This window comes from Lytechinus variegatus, chromosome 19 (assembly GCF_018143015.1).
Source record: "Lytechinus variegatus isolate NC3 chromosome 19, Lvar_3.0, whole genome shotgun sequence".
Classification (NCBI taxonomy): domain Eukaryota; kingdom Metazoa; phylum Echinodermata; class Echinoidea; order Temnopleuroida; family Toxopneustidae; genus Lytechinus; species Lytechinus variegatus.
Genome location: NC_054758.1, coordinates 14,775,077 through 14,789,184, shown reverse-complemented (window position 1 = coordinate 14,789,184; position 14,108 = coordinate 14,775,077). Strand labels below are relative to the sequence as shown.

At 37.7% G+C, this 14,108-nt stretch overlaps 1 protein-coding gene across 1 annotated transcript in view; it reads right to left on the bottom strand.

Moving 5' to 3' along the window:
• Nucleotides 1–2,036: 2,036 nt before the first annotated feature.
• The window catches only part of LOC121405714, a 69,237-nt gene continuing 57,165 nt past the window's right edge, over nt 2,037–14,108 (bottom strand). The window contains exons 24-32 of the mRNA XM_041596635.1: nt 13,898–14,077; nt 12,611–12,731; nt 10,856–11,083; nt 9,375–9,522; nt 8,570–8,752; nt 7,834–8,003; nt 6,197–6,445; nt 4,843–5,012; nt 2,037–2,665 (exon numbers count right to left, since the gene is read on the bottom strand). Coding sequence (XP_041452569.1) covers nt 2,615–2,665; nt 4,843–5,012; nt 6,197–6,445; nt 7,834–8,003; nt 8,570–8,752; nt 9,375–9,522; nt 10,856–11,083; nt 12,611–12,731; nt 13,898–14,077 — 1,500 coding nt within the window. The 3' untranslated portion in view covers nt 2,037–2,614. The remainder of the gene's footprint in view (nt 2,666–4,842; nt 5,013–6,196; nt 6,446–7,833; nt 8,004–8,569; nt 8,753–9,374; nt 9,523–10,855; nt 11,084–12,610; nt 12,732–13,897; nt 14,078–14,108) is intronic.

Here is a 14,108-nt window from a genome sequence, read left to right as displayed (position 1 = left end):
TTAATATTTCTTATAATGCAAATGGACATTTTAAAAAGGGAAAGTATCTCGATTTTATCATCTCCCTCTTTAGTGCATTTTTCTCTTTTTTTATGATAAGGGGCAATTTCTACATTGTTTAAATTGTAAATTATACACTGAAATCAAGAGAAATGGCATAAATGGAGTATCATCTTGACAATTAAAAGAAATACATCTCCTGAGGCACATGTACTTAAAAAAAAAAAATCTTCATTCACTATGTGATAAGATTGAAAACTTACTATTTACACTATATTTAACAGAGCAGCAATCACTAAAAATACATAGTAAAATATAAACTACAGTCCTATAAAAAAAAATTACACTTAGAAAAAGTCCTGTAAAATTATACATTTTTGATATCCTGAAGATTTTGTGACATTTTAACATTGGTACAGATCCATTTAAGCAAATGACGATATAACTGTTGAAAAATATTTCCACTTGAAAGAGCACTATTTACTTTTGAAAAGTTAGTGAAAAATGATTTGAGCAGAACTTTGAAATAGTTTGCGAATAAAAGTAGACCTTAATAATGAGGAACACATGGAATTTAGCTAGTGAAATTGATTTAAAGATATCTTTCACCTTTCTTAACTTGTTTCCTTGACCGAAACACTTTGAAAAGTGCCATTGCGCCCCATCCTACTTCCCCACACACCGAGGCCATCGTGACCTTATTTGCTTTACACTGAGCTGTGATTTTCATGAAATGGCTTAGGCTGGATTTTCATTTTGTTAATCATTGTCAAGTTTGGAAAAAGTGTAGAGAAACAAGTTTTAAATGAAATATGAAATGTAAACCCACTTTAGATGATAAAAACTTGTTTGAGATGTTTGATATAAGCTTTTGTTTTGGATTTAGCTTAGGCTGGATTTTCATTTTGTTAATCATTGTCAAGCTTGGAAAAAGTGTAGAGAAACAAGTATTAAATGAAATGACATGTAAACCCACTTTAGATGATAAAAACTTGGAGATGTCTGATATAAGCTTTTGTTTTGGATTTAGCTATGTCCTCAGATCCAGCTGGCACAAGAAAAGGTAAAGGTTGTGCTTACCAAGTGTTACAATTTTAATTTTGGTGGCAGAATGCTTGCATGTATCCGTTTTACTTAAATTGACTCACAGTGCAAGAAAAATGTATGAGAAATGTTTTGCAGGGTAAGTTTAATTTCGCCTTTTCCCTTGACACAGCGTGAGAACTAGCATTTCTGTGCAAACAGATTTTTTGCGAGCTTTACAAAAATGGACAGTGCTCATTCAACTGTAACATTCTGTCAAAATGTTTACTTTCATTGGATAGATGAAACCCAAACCCAAGAATTATGTGAAAAAATTACCCACATGTTGTATATTCCTAGGGTTTTTTCAAAGTGTAAACTTTTTTTTGATAGGCACTGTTTATTTCAGTTTATTACACAAATCTACAATATATACAACAGCATAGGAGTTGGTCTTGAACTCCGCCAAAATTTTCAAGACCAAGAAATCTAAAAGGAGAAACCGAAGGAAAATGGATAAATATTGCATCACAATCAATTTCATATTTTTAACTAAAAAGGTAAAAAAAATTCTCCCACATGTCATGTGTGGCCCCTCAAATACTTTTCTCCACACTACTGAATATATGAAACAAAAAAGGGCCATATAATTGCCATATCTTGATATGTAGTTTTATATATTTAAAACAAATATCATTATATACAATATATATTATTAGTCATATGCTTATATTGACACCGAGTTTGTGAAAGGAACTGTAATAAAAATTCCAGATGTAATATTTTAAATGGCAAATCTGCTGAAAAACAAAGCAGCCAGAGGAACAAATATATCAGGCTTTTAGAAAGTATAGAGAGAATTATTCATCACAGGTTGGTCTGGTAATTACTATTTCTCCAGAGAGGCGAAAATAGTTATTTTGCCAGTCCAACCGAATATAATTCCCAGTATACACGTCATAGGAAACGCTTGATATATTTTTTTTATATATCCTACTTTTTTGATAAATTAGAACCAAAATCTATACACTGATCTTGCAGAGTCCAGTTACATGTATTTGCGTTGAATGACCTACTTTTCCCGAAGCCACCACGCTCAGCGTTACACAAATTAATGCCTGCGCCAACGCATCAAGGGATTTGCCTGGGAAAGACAGCTCACTGACCATCGCGCCCGAGAGATAATGACGTCAAGCAACATCGTAGTTAGAATATATTTGGTCACATGGTGCTATTTGAACCAATCACTATACAAGATTTAATTTATGAAGGATATAATAGGAACTGTAACCAACTTCACAACAACTAAGTCATATTACATATATAAAATTTTATACCATAAACTGTCAAATATCTTGTTTAATTAAAGAGACACAGCAAAAATAAGTTAAGACACAAATATCATTGTTAATTTTTAGTAAATCTGATAAAAAATATTTACTATTTCATAAAAACCATCTTTGAAGACACTACAATTCAGTTCACTATGCAACTTTTTGAAAGACATTTACAATGAAAGACAACTTCACTGCAGGCAAAGCGCCCTCTGTGTTGAAAGAAAAGGGTTGCTGGATGGTTTACTTGGTCTCTTTCACATGGATAACGGAGGAGGACCAGATTTCTGTGGGTTGTCGTAGGCATTCTGCATAAAAAGAAATAAGATTTTCTTTCATGCACATTTTCAATCAAAATAACATCAGAACATAATTATAGTTAATTATATTACATGTAAATAAAGATTCTGCTAGGATCGAAAGCTAAGGCCCCTTTTGCACATTATCAGTTGTTCCCTTCTCTTTCCCTTTTCCCCACTCTTATGCACAAGTTTATTATGCCTTGCTTTGTTACCTGTTTGACCCACCTCTCACTAATTCTCTTGTTATTCATATCTTCCTCATACCCTCTATCACTGTTTTGTTCCAGATCCTGTTTGATGTTGCCTGCCTCATTATCTTAATCCCTCTTGGCTTGAAGTCTTTCTTTGGCCTTACTCACACTACAAAAACTTCCCTTTGTGTCTGCCTACTCCTTTTCTTTCATCCCCTTCATTAACCTGTTTGGTCATCTCTTCTCACTAATGCCCCTTTTGTCTCCTTGTTCCACCTTATATGTTTGTCATTTTGCCTCCGAAGAAGATTCTGCTAGAATCGAAATCTTAGGCCCCTTTTGACTCTCTTATTTACTCCATTGGCTCTTTTTTTTAGATAAGCAGTTGGTTAAATTGGTTCTGCGATTTGACTACTTCATCAGTTTTAACCAACTGGCATGAAACTTGGCTCACACATTTGTCTTGGGGTGAATTCAAAACAAGTAAGTGCATGAATACGTTGTGAGGGAAAAGGTGATACAGCAATATTATCATCATCGTTTGGTGAAGGCAAATTTATAAAACAAATAATGCACAAGTAATTTTGTTAGTGGTGATGCCGAGCACTGAAGGATTATTGCACCAGTGTGAAACATTACTACTGAGTGCAAGATTATGAATACCGGTACACATTGACCTAATGATCCATTATTGGATTCAGATCTTCTTAGATCCCATGGCCCCATCTTACAAGGTTAAACGGGCCTAATTACAACTGGCAAGCAAAAGTGATTCATTCGAGCCAACCCAACCGGTATGTTGGCTCAGTTGGTAGAGCGTCCGTCTCACAACCGGGAGGTCGGGGGTTCAAACCCCGGCCGCGTCAGACCAAAAGATGGGAGTTGCTGCTACCCTGTTTGGCGTTCAACGATTAAAGGGATAGAGCCTCGTCGATCTGGAGCTGCACAGCGGCTGCCGGGCCCATGATCAATTGGGCAAAGCAAATTTCATTTCATTTCATCTCATTTCGAACAATAAATTATGGATTTACCATTTTATCTTTTTATTCTCAATTTTTAAAATTGACAAAAATGAATTAATAAGATTGACAATCAACACTGATTCTAGGGAGGGTACCTACTGAACTTCCCTTTTCCAAATTGGAAAGATATGTCACCACTTTGGAACTCTTTTTTACTGGCAGAAGAATTAGGGCCATTTTACTCAAGTGATCAATTTTATCCTGTCAGATGTAGTCTTAATTCATAAATACCGATTTATTTTAAAAATGAGCCGGTTGAGGTACCCTTTTCTGGTCAGACATGAAATGTCAGACATATATCCTGTCCACTGGTAGTAAACATTCAATCCTCAAATTTCTCCCTTATTTATAATGATTTTTTTTAAGTGCAACTTTAACACACGAGCCTATGAGAAATGAATTAGGCCTTGATACTACAAAGAGTTACGATTGATCTAATCAACCACAAATATGGAAAGCCAGCAATATCATCGTCTAAAATGCATGTTAATTTTATATGATGTATATTCATACATTCACTGTTTTCTTGACAATTCAGTTTGCTTCTCTTAGTTTTCAAAGAACATTGTGCTAATTTCCTATAGAACAGTTGAGGTTGATTGGATCAATCGTAATTCTTTCTATAAAGACAGCTCTCCGACATGCATTCTTGGGGGATTTACCTAATAATAATGATAATACGCAACACTTATATAGCGCTTAATACAAATGTAAGCGCTGCATTCTATTACCCCAACTTTAACACGGCTACCCTGCTCGGACACTTGAGCATTCAAGGAATTCCTTCCCTATCGGGTACCCATTTACTACACCTGGGTGGAGAGTGGCAAATGTAGATTAACGCATTGCCAAAGGACGCGAGTGCTGCAGAGGGATTTGAGCCCCAGACCTTGTGGTTCAAAGTCTGGAGAGTTATCCACTGAGCAACAACGAACACCACTAGGCTATTGAAAATGAAATGGTAACCGACCTCATTTCCGCTGCCATTTGTCCCTCCGTGCGTAAGCTGCATACCCATCTCTTTGTCTGTAGCACCAACTTTCTTAGACTTTGATGCGCAGACGACAACGAGCATGACGACGATGATGATGATGACCAACCCACCGACAACACAGCCAATGATGATCCCAAGCTTGGTGCCTATATCAAAAGATAAATGAAGATATTAAATTTGGAAATGGAGATAGTACAAAGGAAAATGAAATCTTTGGAACATAGCTTGCGTGAAAACAGAAAAATCAAAGAAACAGATCAACGAAAGTTTAAGAAAAATTTAATGAATTATAAGAAAGTTATGAGCATTTGAAGTTTAGATCACTATTCAATTGGCAATGTGACAAAGATGTGTGATATCACATGTGAACAACTTTCCCATTGCTTTTGTGTATATTTCACTTAATATGCCTCTTTTATCACATCTATCAGTAGATCTTGAATTCTTTCTATAGGAGGGCTTGTAATACAGATTTTCAAAGAATATATTATGGATAAAGAGTTTGTATCACCATAAGAGCAAAAAGATCCATTTGGGAAGTATTTTATAGTCCATCAAAGGGAAAGTTGTTCACATGTGACATCACATTTACCTGTATCTGTCGCATTGCCAATGAGAAGGATCTCCAAAGCATTAGTGATCGCAATATTCAAATGCTCATAACTTTCTCATTATTTGTTTGATTTTTCTCAAACTTTCTTTGATCTTATTCTTTGATTTTTCTCTTTTCACACAAGCCCACTTTTTCCAAGGGTTTCATGCCCCTTCAAACAACTGTGTTAGATTTTGAACGAGCAGAGGACGTGGATGAGGATGATGATGGCCACATCGCCGACCACACAAGAACCAATGCACGATCCCGATCATGCTTTCGAAGTCAAAAGAAAAGTGTTTTTTGTGCACACTGCAATCTCAATGAAAATTCCAAGCAGTCCAAGGAGATACACTTGCGTCAAAGAAAGTCTTGTATCAACATTATGACTTGAAATTTTGCAAGTATGAAGAAGGATTACTCTTTCAAATAAGCTTCTAGAGGACGAGATAACTGTCTTGGCTTTGTATAGAAAAACCTTTCCTGGCGAATTAGTGTTGGTTTTGGGGTGGCTGGTCATATGCAACTCTTCCATACCCTTTCCTGCAGAAGCCACCGACTAAAAGATAGCACGTGGGCAAGCCATGTTCAATGAACATGCAGTCATGTATTTCTGTGTCAGTATGCATTTGGAACTTGAGAATAAATTCTGTCACAGGCCCCACCTCTATAAGCTTATAAATATGATATGATTATTCAAATGTGAAACGAGGCCAATGATAGACATGTCAGGCTTACTTCTCACAGGAGACGATCCGCTGGTAGGGACGATTTCTTCACCGGCAAAGACAGCAAAGACGCTCAGATGAGAAGTCCGGCATTCAACCGACGTCATTGTTGTCATCACAGTCTCCACCCCGGTCCTACTCCATTGGTTGGTTGTGTTGTCCCAGAAGGCGCACTCGTAGGTCCTCTCTGGTTCTGGTGCACTGAGAAGCATATTAATACTTATGGGATCGGTCAGTGTTGCCACTTCCACCACATCCACTGCAGAGGAAGAAACATAAAAAATTCATAACTTACACCATTGAGCATAATTATAACATGATAGTTGATTAAGAAAATTAACCTTTATGATATAAGTGTAATTGATTTGATTTCCACAGCTACTTTCACCGACTAAAGTCAGCCTTCTCAGCTCTCCAACCCATCCAGCCTCCATCTGAAGCCTTAAATTATACCATGACGAAAACCTCCATTTGAGAACACTATACCCCAGTTTTTCTCGATCAATTCTCTTCTCCAAGTACGACAAACCCCAAGTATCAAAGCACCTATTTCTTGACCTCGGTCCGAAGATAACACAGCCTGAGCGCAGTCCCGGCAAAGCACGCCGCCACTTTTATTCACTTACTTTCCTTATTTCGAGGTCGATTTTCTTCATTCAAAATTGAAAATGGACTAACATTGAATTTCTGAATACAATATGCCTTTGAAAACGTGATTAAATATCAAATACAATTTCATTCCGAAGGTCCTACTACAGGCAGAGAAGTCTTACATAATAGCACAGCTGTTGTTTATCATTTTGTCCCTGGCTCAACGCTCATAATCTGGCCTGTGGTGAGACAGCAGGAATTACCTGGCCAAGCGGGGTTGATCAGGCGGGTGTTTCATAAAGCTATTCGTAAGTTAAGAGCGACTGGTGATCCTGTCTTGCCGTAAATGGTACACACCATTGGCGATGATCACCAGTCGTTCTTATAAAGTCGCTCTTAACTTACAAACAGCTTTATGAAACGGCCCCCAGAGCTTGGAAATGATTTAAAACACAAATTGGGGTCTAATACCGCAGTTTGCAATCTGAACTGCGGTCTTTCTCCAAACGGGGGTTTGACATTATGTCAGCCCTGCCAACTACTTGCCTTTCCATTCCGGTTTATTTACTATCCTTTTAAGGACTACATTTCGAAAAGAATACTCTCCTTTTTATCACATGAGCATCCTTGGTTGGGTAGTACGTTTTGGTCAAAACCTTATAAATGAAAGCCAATCATCGAAGAAACTATAAACTGAAGTTATTGATTAAATATCTCTAAAATACGTCATTTTCAAAGGTCACCCGATATCTACAACCATTGCTTTTCGAATCACATGACTTGAAGCCAGTATTCTGGCTTTTCGGGTATATGCACGTTCAAGGTGAAGCTGGTTTTCCAGCTTTTGGGGTTCAAAGGGTTAAAAGGGCCCCTGTACCCCTCAGCAATACTTAACTAGCTCTCACGTTGGATGGTGGAGCAGTGCCGATTCTCTACAAGAAAAATGTGGTGCTACAAGAAAAGTCATTGAGAATGGCAAGAGTAAATCATACTTCAATGGCCATTTGTAGGTGTTGGCAGTAAAACTGAAAAAAAATCAAATCACAATAAACTTACAATTTTCGGACCATTGATCGTAGAAAGTGATCTCCAAAATGGAGGATGCTAGGTTGTCACGATCATCATTATCTGTAGAATAAGGGTCGACTCCCGTAGCATACTGATTCATCTGGACAAGAATTCCCTGGCAGTCTCCTGTACCGTCTCCACAAGTCCACAATGTATAACTGTGCAAAAAGAGTTTAGAAGAAGAGTTACATAACTTCAGACATGCCCTAAGATCATCATGATCTGTTGCATTTTTTTCATTAAATCAGAGCAGAAATATGTTTTTAAATTGCTAAATGTGTGCAAATGCAGATGAAGTTTTGGTCGTGACATTTCATGTAGTAGGCCTATACTGCAACTATAATACAATTGTTTATCCAAATTATTTGTTGTCAACACCATCATTACCATCACCATCATAACCACCACCATCATCATCGGTAATTCAGTATCACCATCACCATCATAATTATCATCATCATTATCATAATGATTTATCCTCATCATCATCATCAACACCACCATCATATATCACCATTACAATTATCATTAATTTCATCGTCCTTGTCATAATAATTATCTAAATCATTATCAGCATTAGCATCATCATCATAATAACCGTAATTATCATCATGATTATGTCAAAACACAAGACTATTACTCTACCAATAACTTCAGGAAAATGACCCCCTCCCTGTTCAGCTTTTATTTGATATATCTAGATTAATTGTATTTCATCTCTTACCGTTCAGCGAGTTCAGTTCCGAAGTCGACAGTAGATGCATTCACTCCACTATTTGCATGGTATACGCCCTCAGGAATTATGATGTTAGTTTTTGAAGCCACTCCTGCAAGATTGCTCTCCAGGCCTTGGGATCCAAGGACATTGCGATCAATCGCACTCAAGGTCATTCCTACGACCAGTTCCCTGTCAATCAAAGTAAGAATTCAATAGATTAACCCGGCTTTTGAACCCTAAATTAATTGGAGCAGTTGTGGCACACACCCTGAGTGACTAGTGCATTCAGACCACATTCACACAATCGCATAATTTCGAGCCCCAGTGACATCCCCCCCCTACGACAGGTTACCTTTTATTTCAAAATAAAATTCAACAGATTAATTTGCGACAATATCACATGGCTCAACCAGGTCTTTGAACCCTAAATTATTTGGGCAGTCGTGACACACACACTCAATGAATTATTAGCGCATATCGATTGAGCCTCCGCGGCATCTCCTTCCTCATATGTTGAGATGTCAAGAAGACTCAGAACCACTACTTGTATTCAATTACAGATATTTTGATGAAAACATAATTTGATTTGTCTGTGTTGAAACCCTATCATGATATAACTGCTCTTTATTTTGTTATGTATGGTGAAATACAATGTGTCCCCTCAAAAAGGAAACCGTAATGCAGTGTCATTTTTGTGTCAATGCTTATGTCAGTGAATTTGAAAATCATCTCGGCAGTTTATCTCAAATGTCAACTTACTGCTCATGAGCAAGAACTAACTGTGAACTGGCTTATTAAGATAGAATCCTACCTAACCAAGTCCAGGATGGAAGCATCTTCGGTAGCCTCTCCGATGTCCTGGATGATCCCCGTAAGCGACTGATAGGTTATATCTGATAAGACTGTGAAGGTATCGGGGAATACAGACACCAGATCTTTGAGGAGAACAACAAAGGTAGCTGCAGGAAGGAGAGAAAAACAATTGGTGTGCAGGTGTCTTAAGGTTTAGTTGTTAAGTCACTTGACTCCCAGGGGGGGGCCACTTACATTGACGAGTGGATACCATGCGCGACCCCAAAAACACGTAAAAAGGATGTTTTTTTCACGATAGGGCACGTTACGTACGTAACGTGATAAGGGTGTCAAAAACACGAAAATAATGAAAAAAGGGTATCTATTTCACTAGGAAAATTACGTGTTTATGGTTGAATTTGCGGGGATGATAAAACAAAATTAAAACGTTTTATAAAGGATGTCCTTTTTGCCCCCAACACTTCGTGTTTAGAGTCCAATTTGCGCGAGGTGTAGAAGTTGAGGTCGTACTAAACCAAATAAGGTAAGCTGACGGCCGAAGGACCCGCGATAAAACATTCCTGTACTTGTTTAGGGGTTCATTTCAGGGAATATTTGCCAAGAGTACCATTTTGTTTCCAATACTTGTTAAGGGGTGCATTTTTAGAATATAGAAATTACGTGTTTAGGGTGCTATTTCAAGATCCCATGGTCGCGCATGGTATCCACTCGTGAATGGAAGTGGCCCCCCCGGGCTTGACTCTTAAAGCAGAGTTTGACTCCCACCTGGCGCTAGTTTCCTATAGCAAGGCACTTATCCACGTTTGTCACTATCTGCCCAGGTGTTAAATGGGTACCCGTTAGGATTTGATCATCAATGTGATTAGATTGGAAAGTGAGCACCGGTAAAAACAGCAATGCCTGGCAAGATGCTCCCCAGGGAGTGAAGCGGTGCACTTTAAGTGTGGAACAGTGACGGATCCAATACCTGGGGTTATAATAATTCTCTATGTGAAGCATGTAGAAACATGTAGTATGAAGTGCCATATAAATATAACTATTCTTATTATTAAAATTATTATTTATTATCATTATAATTATAGCTGGAGGGTGCAGGCCAGCTGTGATGTCAAGGGCCGGATTTGGATGGGTGGAATTGAGGGAATACAGAGAGTTGTTATGTGGCAAAAGGTTTCCTCTGAAGATGAACGAAATAGTTTATAGGAGTGGCGTATGGGAGCGAAATACGGTGTTTGAGTAAAGGCGAGATATGGATTTTGTGAAGGACTGAAAGGGCAGTGTTGAGAGCTATATCATTTTTAAGATTAGGATATGCCTTTTAATTCAAGTTCAATAAAAAATCCAACAAATTCAATTTGGGCAACATATTGTCAGATACAATTCAAAGCTTAGAATGTGCTTATTCAAATCCAATAAAATTTAATTTTGGGCTTTTTATTCTTGGTTTTGGGGTGGAAAGTCGTATACGCAATTACTTACTCAGATCTTCTGTTGGCAAGGCAGCAACGTTGATGAAAGTAGCTTCGTCAATGAGATTACCCGCGGTATCCTGGTCAACGTCTGGAGCCGAAGCAGCATCCTGGAACAACGTGAATTGATCTGTCGTTGACTGGTCTATCGAGATGGTTTGTCTTCGTTTCCTTGACTGGCCCTCGATAAGAGAACTCACAAGGTGGTTGAGGTTTCGTAGAGCAGAAAGTATGTCACCTAGGGTATAAACAATAAAAAATAATAAGCAATTCTTGTATAGCGCATAACACATTATGATTATCTCCCCACGCATCCAAAGGACTTGGATATTATTACTCCTGCGTTAGCTAGTTGGCCGTCATAACTATAGCGCACAAGCATTTCAAGGAATAGATTCTTGCCAGATACCCATTTGCCTCACCTACGTCGGGTGCTGCACAATGTGGATAAATTCCTTGCTGAAAGAAACTACGCCACAGCTAGTATTTGAACCACGAACCTCTGCTTCAGATTCTGAAGACTAATCCACTGGGCCACATTGCTCCATGCTCAATGAAATGGTTGAAATAAATTAACGAAAATGCTAATATTACTGTTCGTAAAAATAATGTTAATTTCAAACAAACATGCCTTTTAGATTTTGATGTTGCTGGCTGGCCATAGCTGAAATCGATTAATTGCAACTCCTTGTAAGATGGGGCCCACAAATTTCACTCATCCTGTCTTTAACAACGATAAATATCGCTACTCTTACTTTCACCACCAAACTAACCATCGATCTTATTGGAAAAATTAAATCATATGATGCTTAATTCAGGGTGTGTTCAATGTTGATTTACAAATTTAAACAGCAACTTGAATTACGATTCAAAACAAGAAAATATATATACACAGAACACAAAACATCAGGGTTGCACTGTTCAGCGTCAAAAACATAAAGCTGATTATACGTCTATTGTCTTTAAATTTCCCTATCTTTAACGCAGCTTACTTCGCAGTTTGACCTGTCGCAAAAGGTTGATTCTGGCATGTGTTTATTTAGGCTTTCACAGCGACATAAAATTTAAAGGTAAATGCTAGTTTTGGTAACGATATTAAAATGAGTTCGTACAGAATCCAATGAAATGACCACCAAAGTGTCTGTTTGTATAAATAAAACGCATGTGCCAAAGGATTCTGGAAGAAATTGTGTAATTGCTGAGAAATCAGCAAATAAGCACAGGATTCAGGTAGAGCGTCGGGCCCGACGCTCTAAGCAATAATTATACATTGTCCCATGTGTGCTTATCTGTGTTGGGGATCTTCGGTGTGAACATTTTTCAGCGTAGATTTCAAGATTTCACAAAGTTCAGTTAATGTAACTGTACCAGATCTAGATCCTTGATGATATACTGACAATTAAGCCTTCTTTTACAGACTTTCTCATGAAATCAGTATTTATACTGCAACTACTGGAATTTCTCTTTAAAGACGATTCAAAATTCAATTCTGTTCAGTTTCGCATTTTGTTGCATTTGCAAAGCTGATTGTCAAGAAAGCATGACTACATGTTAGCAAGCAACCAGAGGACTGAAGGTTTAAGGTCCTCATCAAGGGACCTGGTAATGAGCATAAACGTCTATCCTAGTTAAAGGCAGTAGTGCACCAAGTAGGAATAACTTACGTATGTAAGAGATATTCCCATGAAAAAAAAAATTGTCTACAAAAGGGGGCATGGACCAGATGATTTGTATAATTGTAAAAAAATACAATGGATTTATTTACCCTTATCGATCTCGGCATCCACAAGTGATGACTTCAACTGTTGATAGTTAATTGATTGCAATCTACGTACAGTAAGTGTTACTTCCCCTGTGGTATAACAGCTTTGAGCCTGGTTGCAAACCTGTATAACAAGATCAATTAATAATATTAATAATAATAATGATAATGAAAATGATAACAATAATGAAAATATTGATAAAAATAATGATGAAAAAAAATAATAGAAGTAATAAACTATGATAGTAATGTTATAGCACTGTTACTATATGCATAACTCAAACAATTTTGGGGTTCATTCAAGCATGAAGAGTTTGCACTGTGCAATCTCACAGTGCAATCCTTGAAACTTTTAAGCATGTCTTCAAAAACTTATGTAAAAAAAACATGTGTATCTTTGTTTTTTTCCAATCCAACTATATAGCATGAAATTTTGACAGTACGAAGAAAAAGAATTAACTGGTACGTCAAAATATCAACACATTTCACTAATTCTCCAAAAGTTACATTGGTTGCCAATCCGAAAGCGTAAAGAATTTAAAATACATCTTATCACTTGGAAAGTGTTGAATGGTTTGGCACCAAAATATCTACAAGACCTTGTCACGCCTTATGCACCAGCTCGAAGCCTGAGATCATCACACCAGCAACTTCTTAAGACTCCTAAGACACGTAGCATATGGTGCGCGAGCTTTCTCTGCCTCAGCACCTTCGCTCTTTAATAATTTGCCATTGAATTTAAGAATTATACCATCATTGGAGACCTTCAAATCTAAACTGAAGTCTTATCTTTTCTAACAGTATTAGTTATTGGCACTTTGACACTCATCCAAACTTTCTCATTCTTTCTTTTCTTCTGCACTTCGGAATAGAATATTTCTAGATAGATGGCACTTTATAAAATGCCAATTACTATCATTATTGTTATCATTATCTGATTACTGTTTCAGATAGGCTATTTTTCTAATTTATGCTTTGTACAGATCAAATCACTATTTTGGCTATTTAATAATAATAATAATATGCAACATTTATATAGTGCTGCATACCATTCCCCGGCTTTAGCACGGCTACCCTGATCGGGCGCATCGAGCATTCCAAGGAATTTCTTCCTACCGGGTACCCATTTACTACACCTGGGTCGAGAGTGGCAAATGTAGATAAACGCCTTGCCAAAGGACGCTAGTGCTGCGGTGGGATTTGAACCCCGGTCCTTTGCGAAGAATTTACAAACCATGGAGACTTATCGTTTTTTTTTTGGGGGGTGGCTGCTGCTTGCACATGCCATACCTTTGCGAAGAATACATTGTTTCCGTTTCCGGAAGCAGAAGAAGGGGGACCTCTGATGGTGCGTACGGACTGTCCGATACCCAGTGACCTCTGCACTCCATTGGAATTTCGGTAAAACAACTGGTAGGTCAGCGGATAGTCATCCTCCCCAGTCACACAGTTATCAACAGTGAATGAAACCTGTAAAATAAAAACGGATCACGGTTATCTA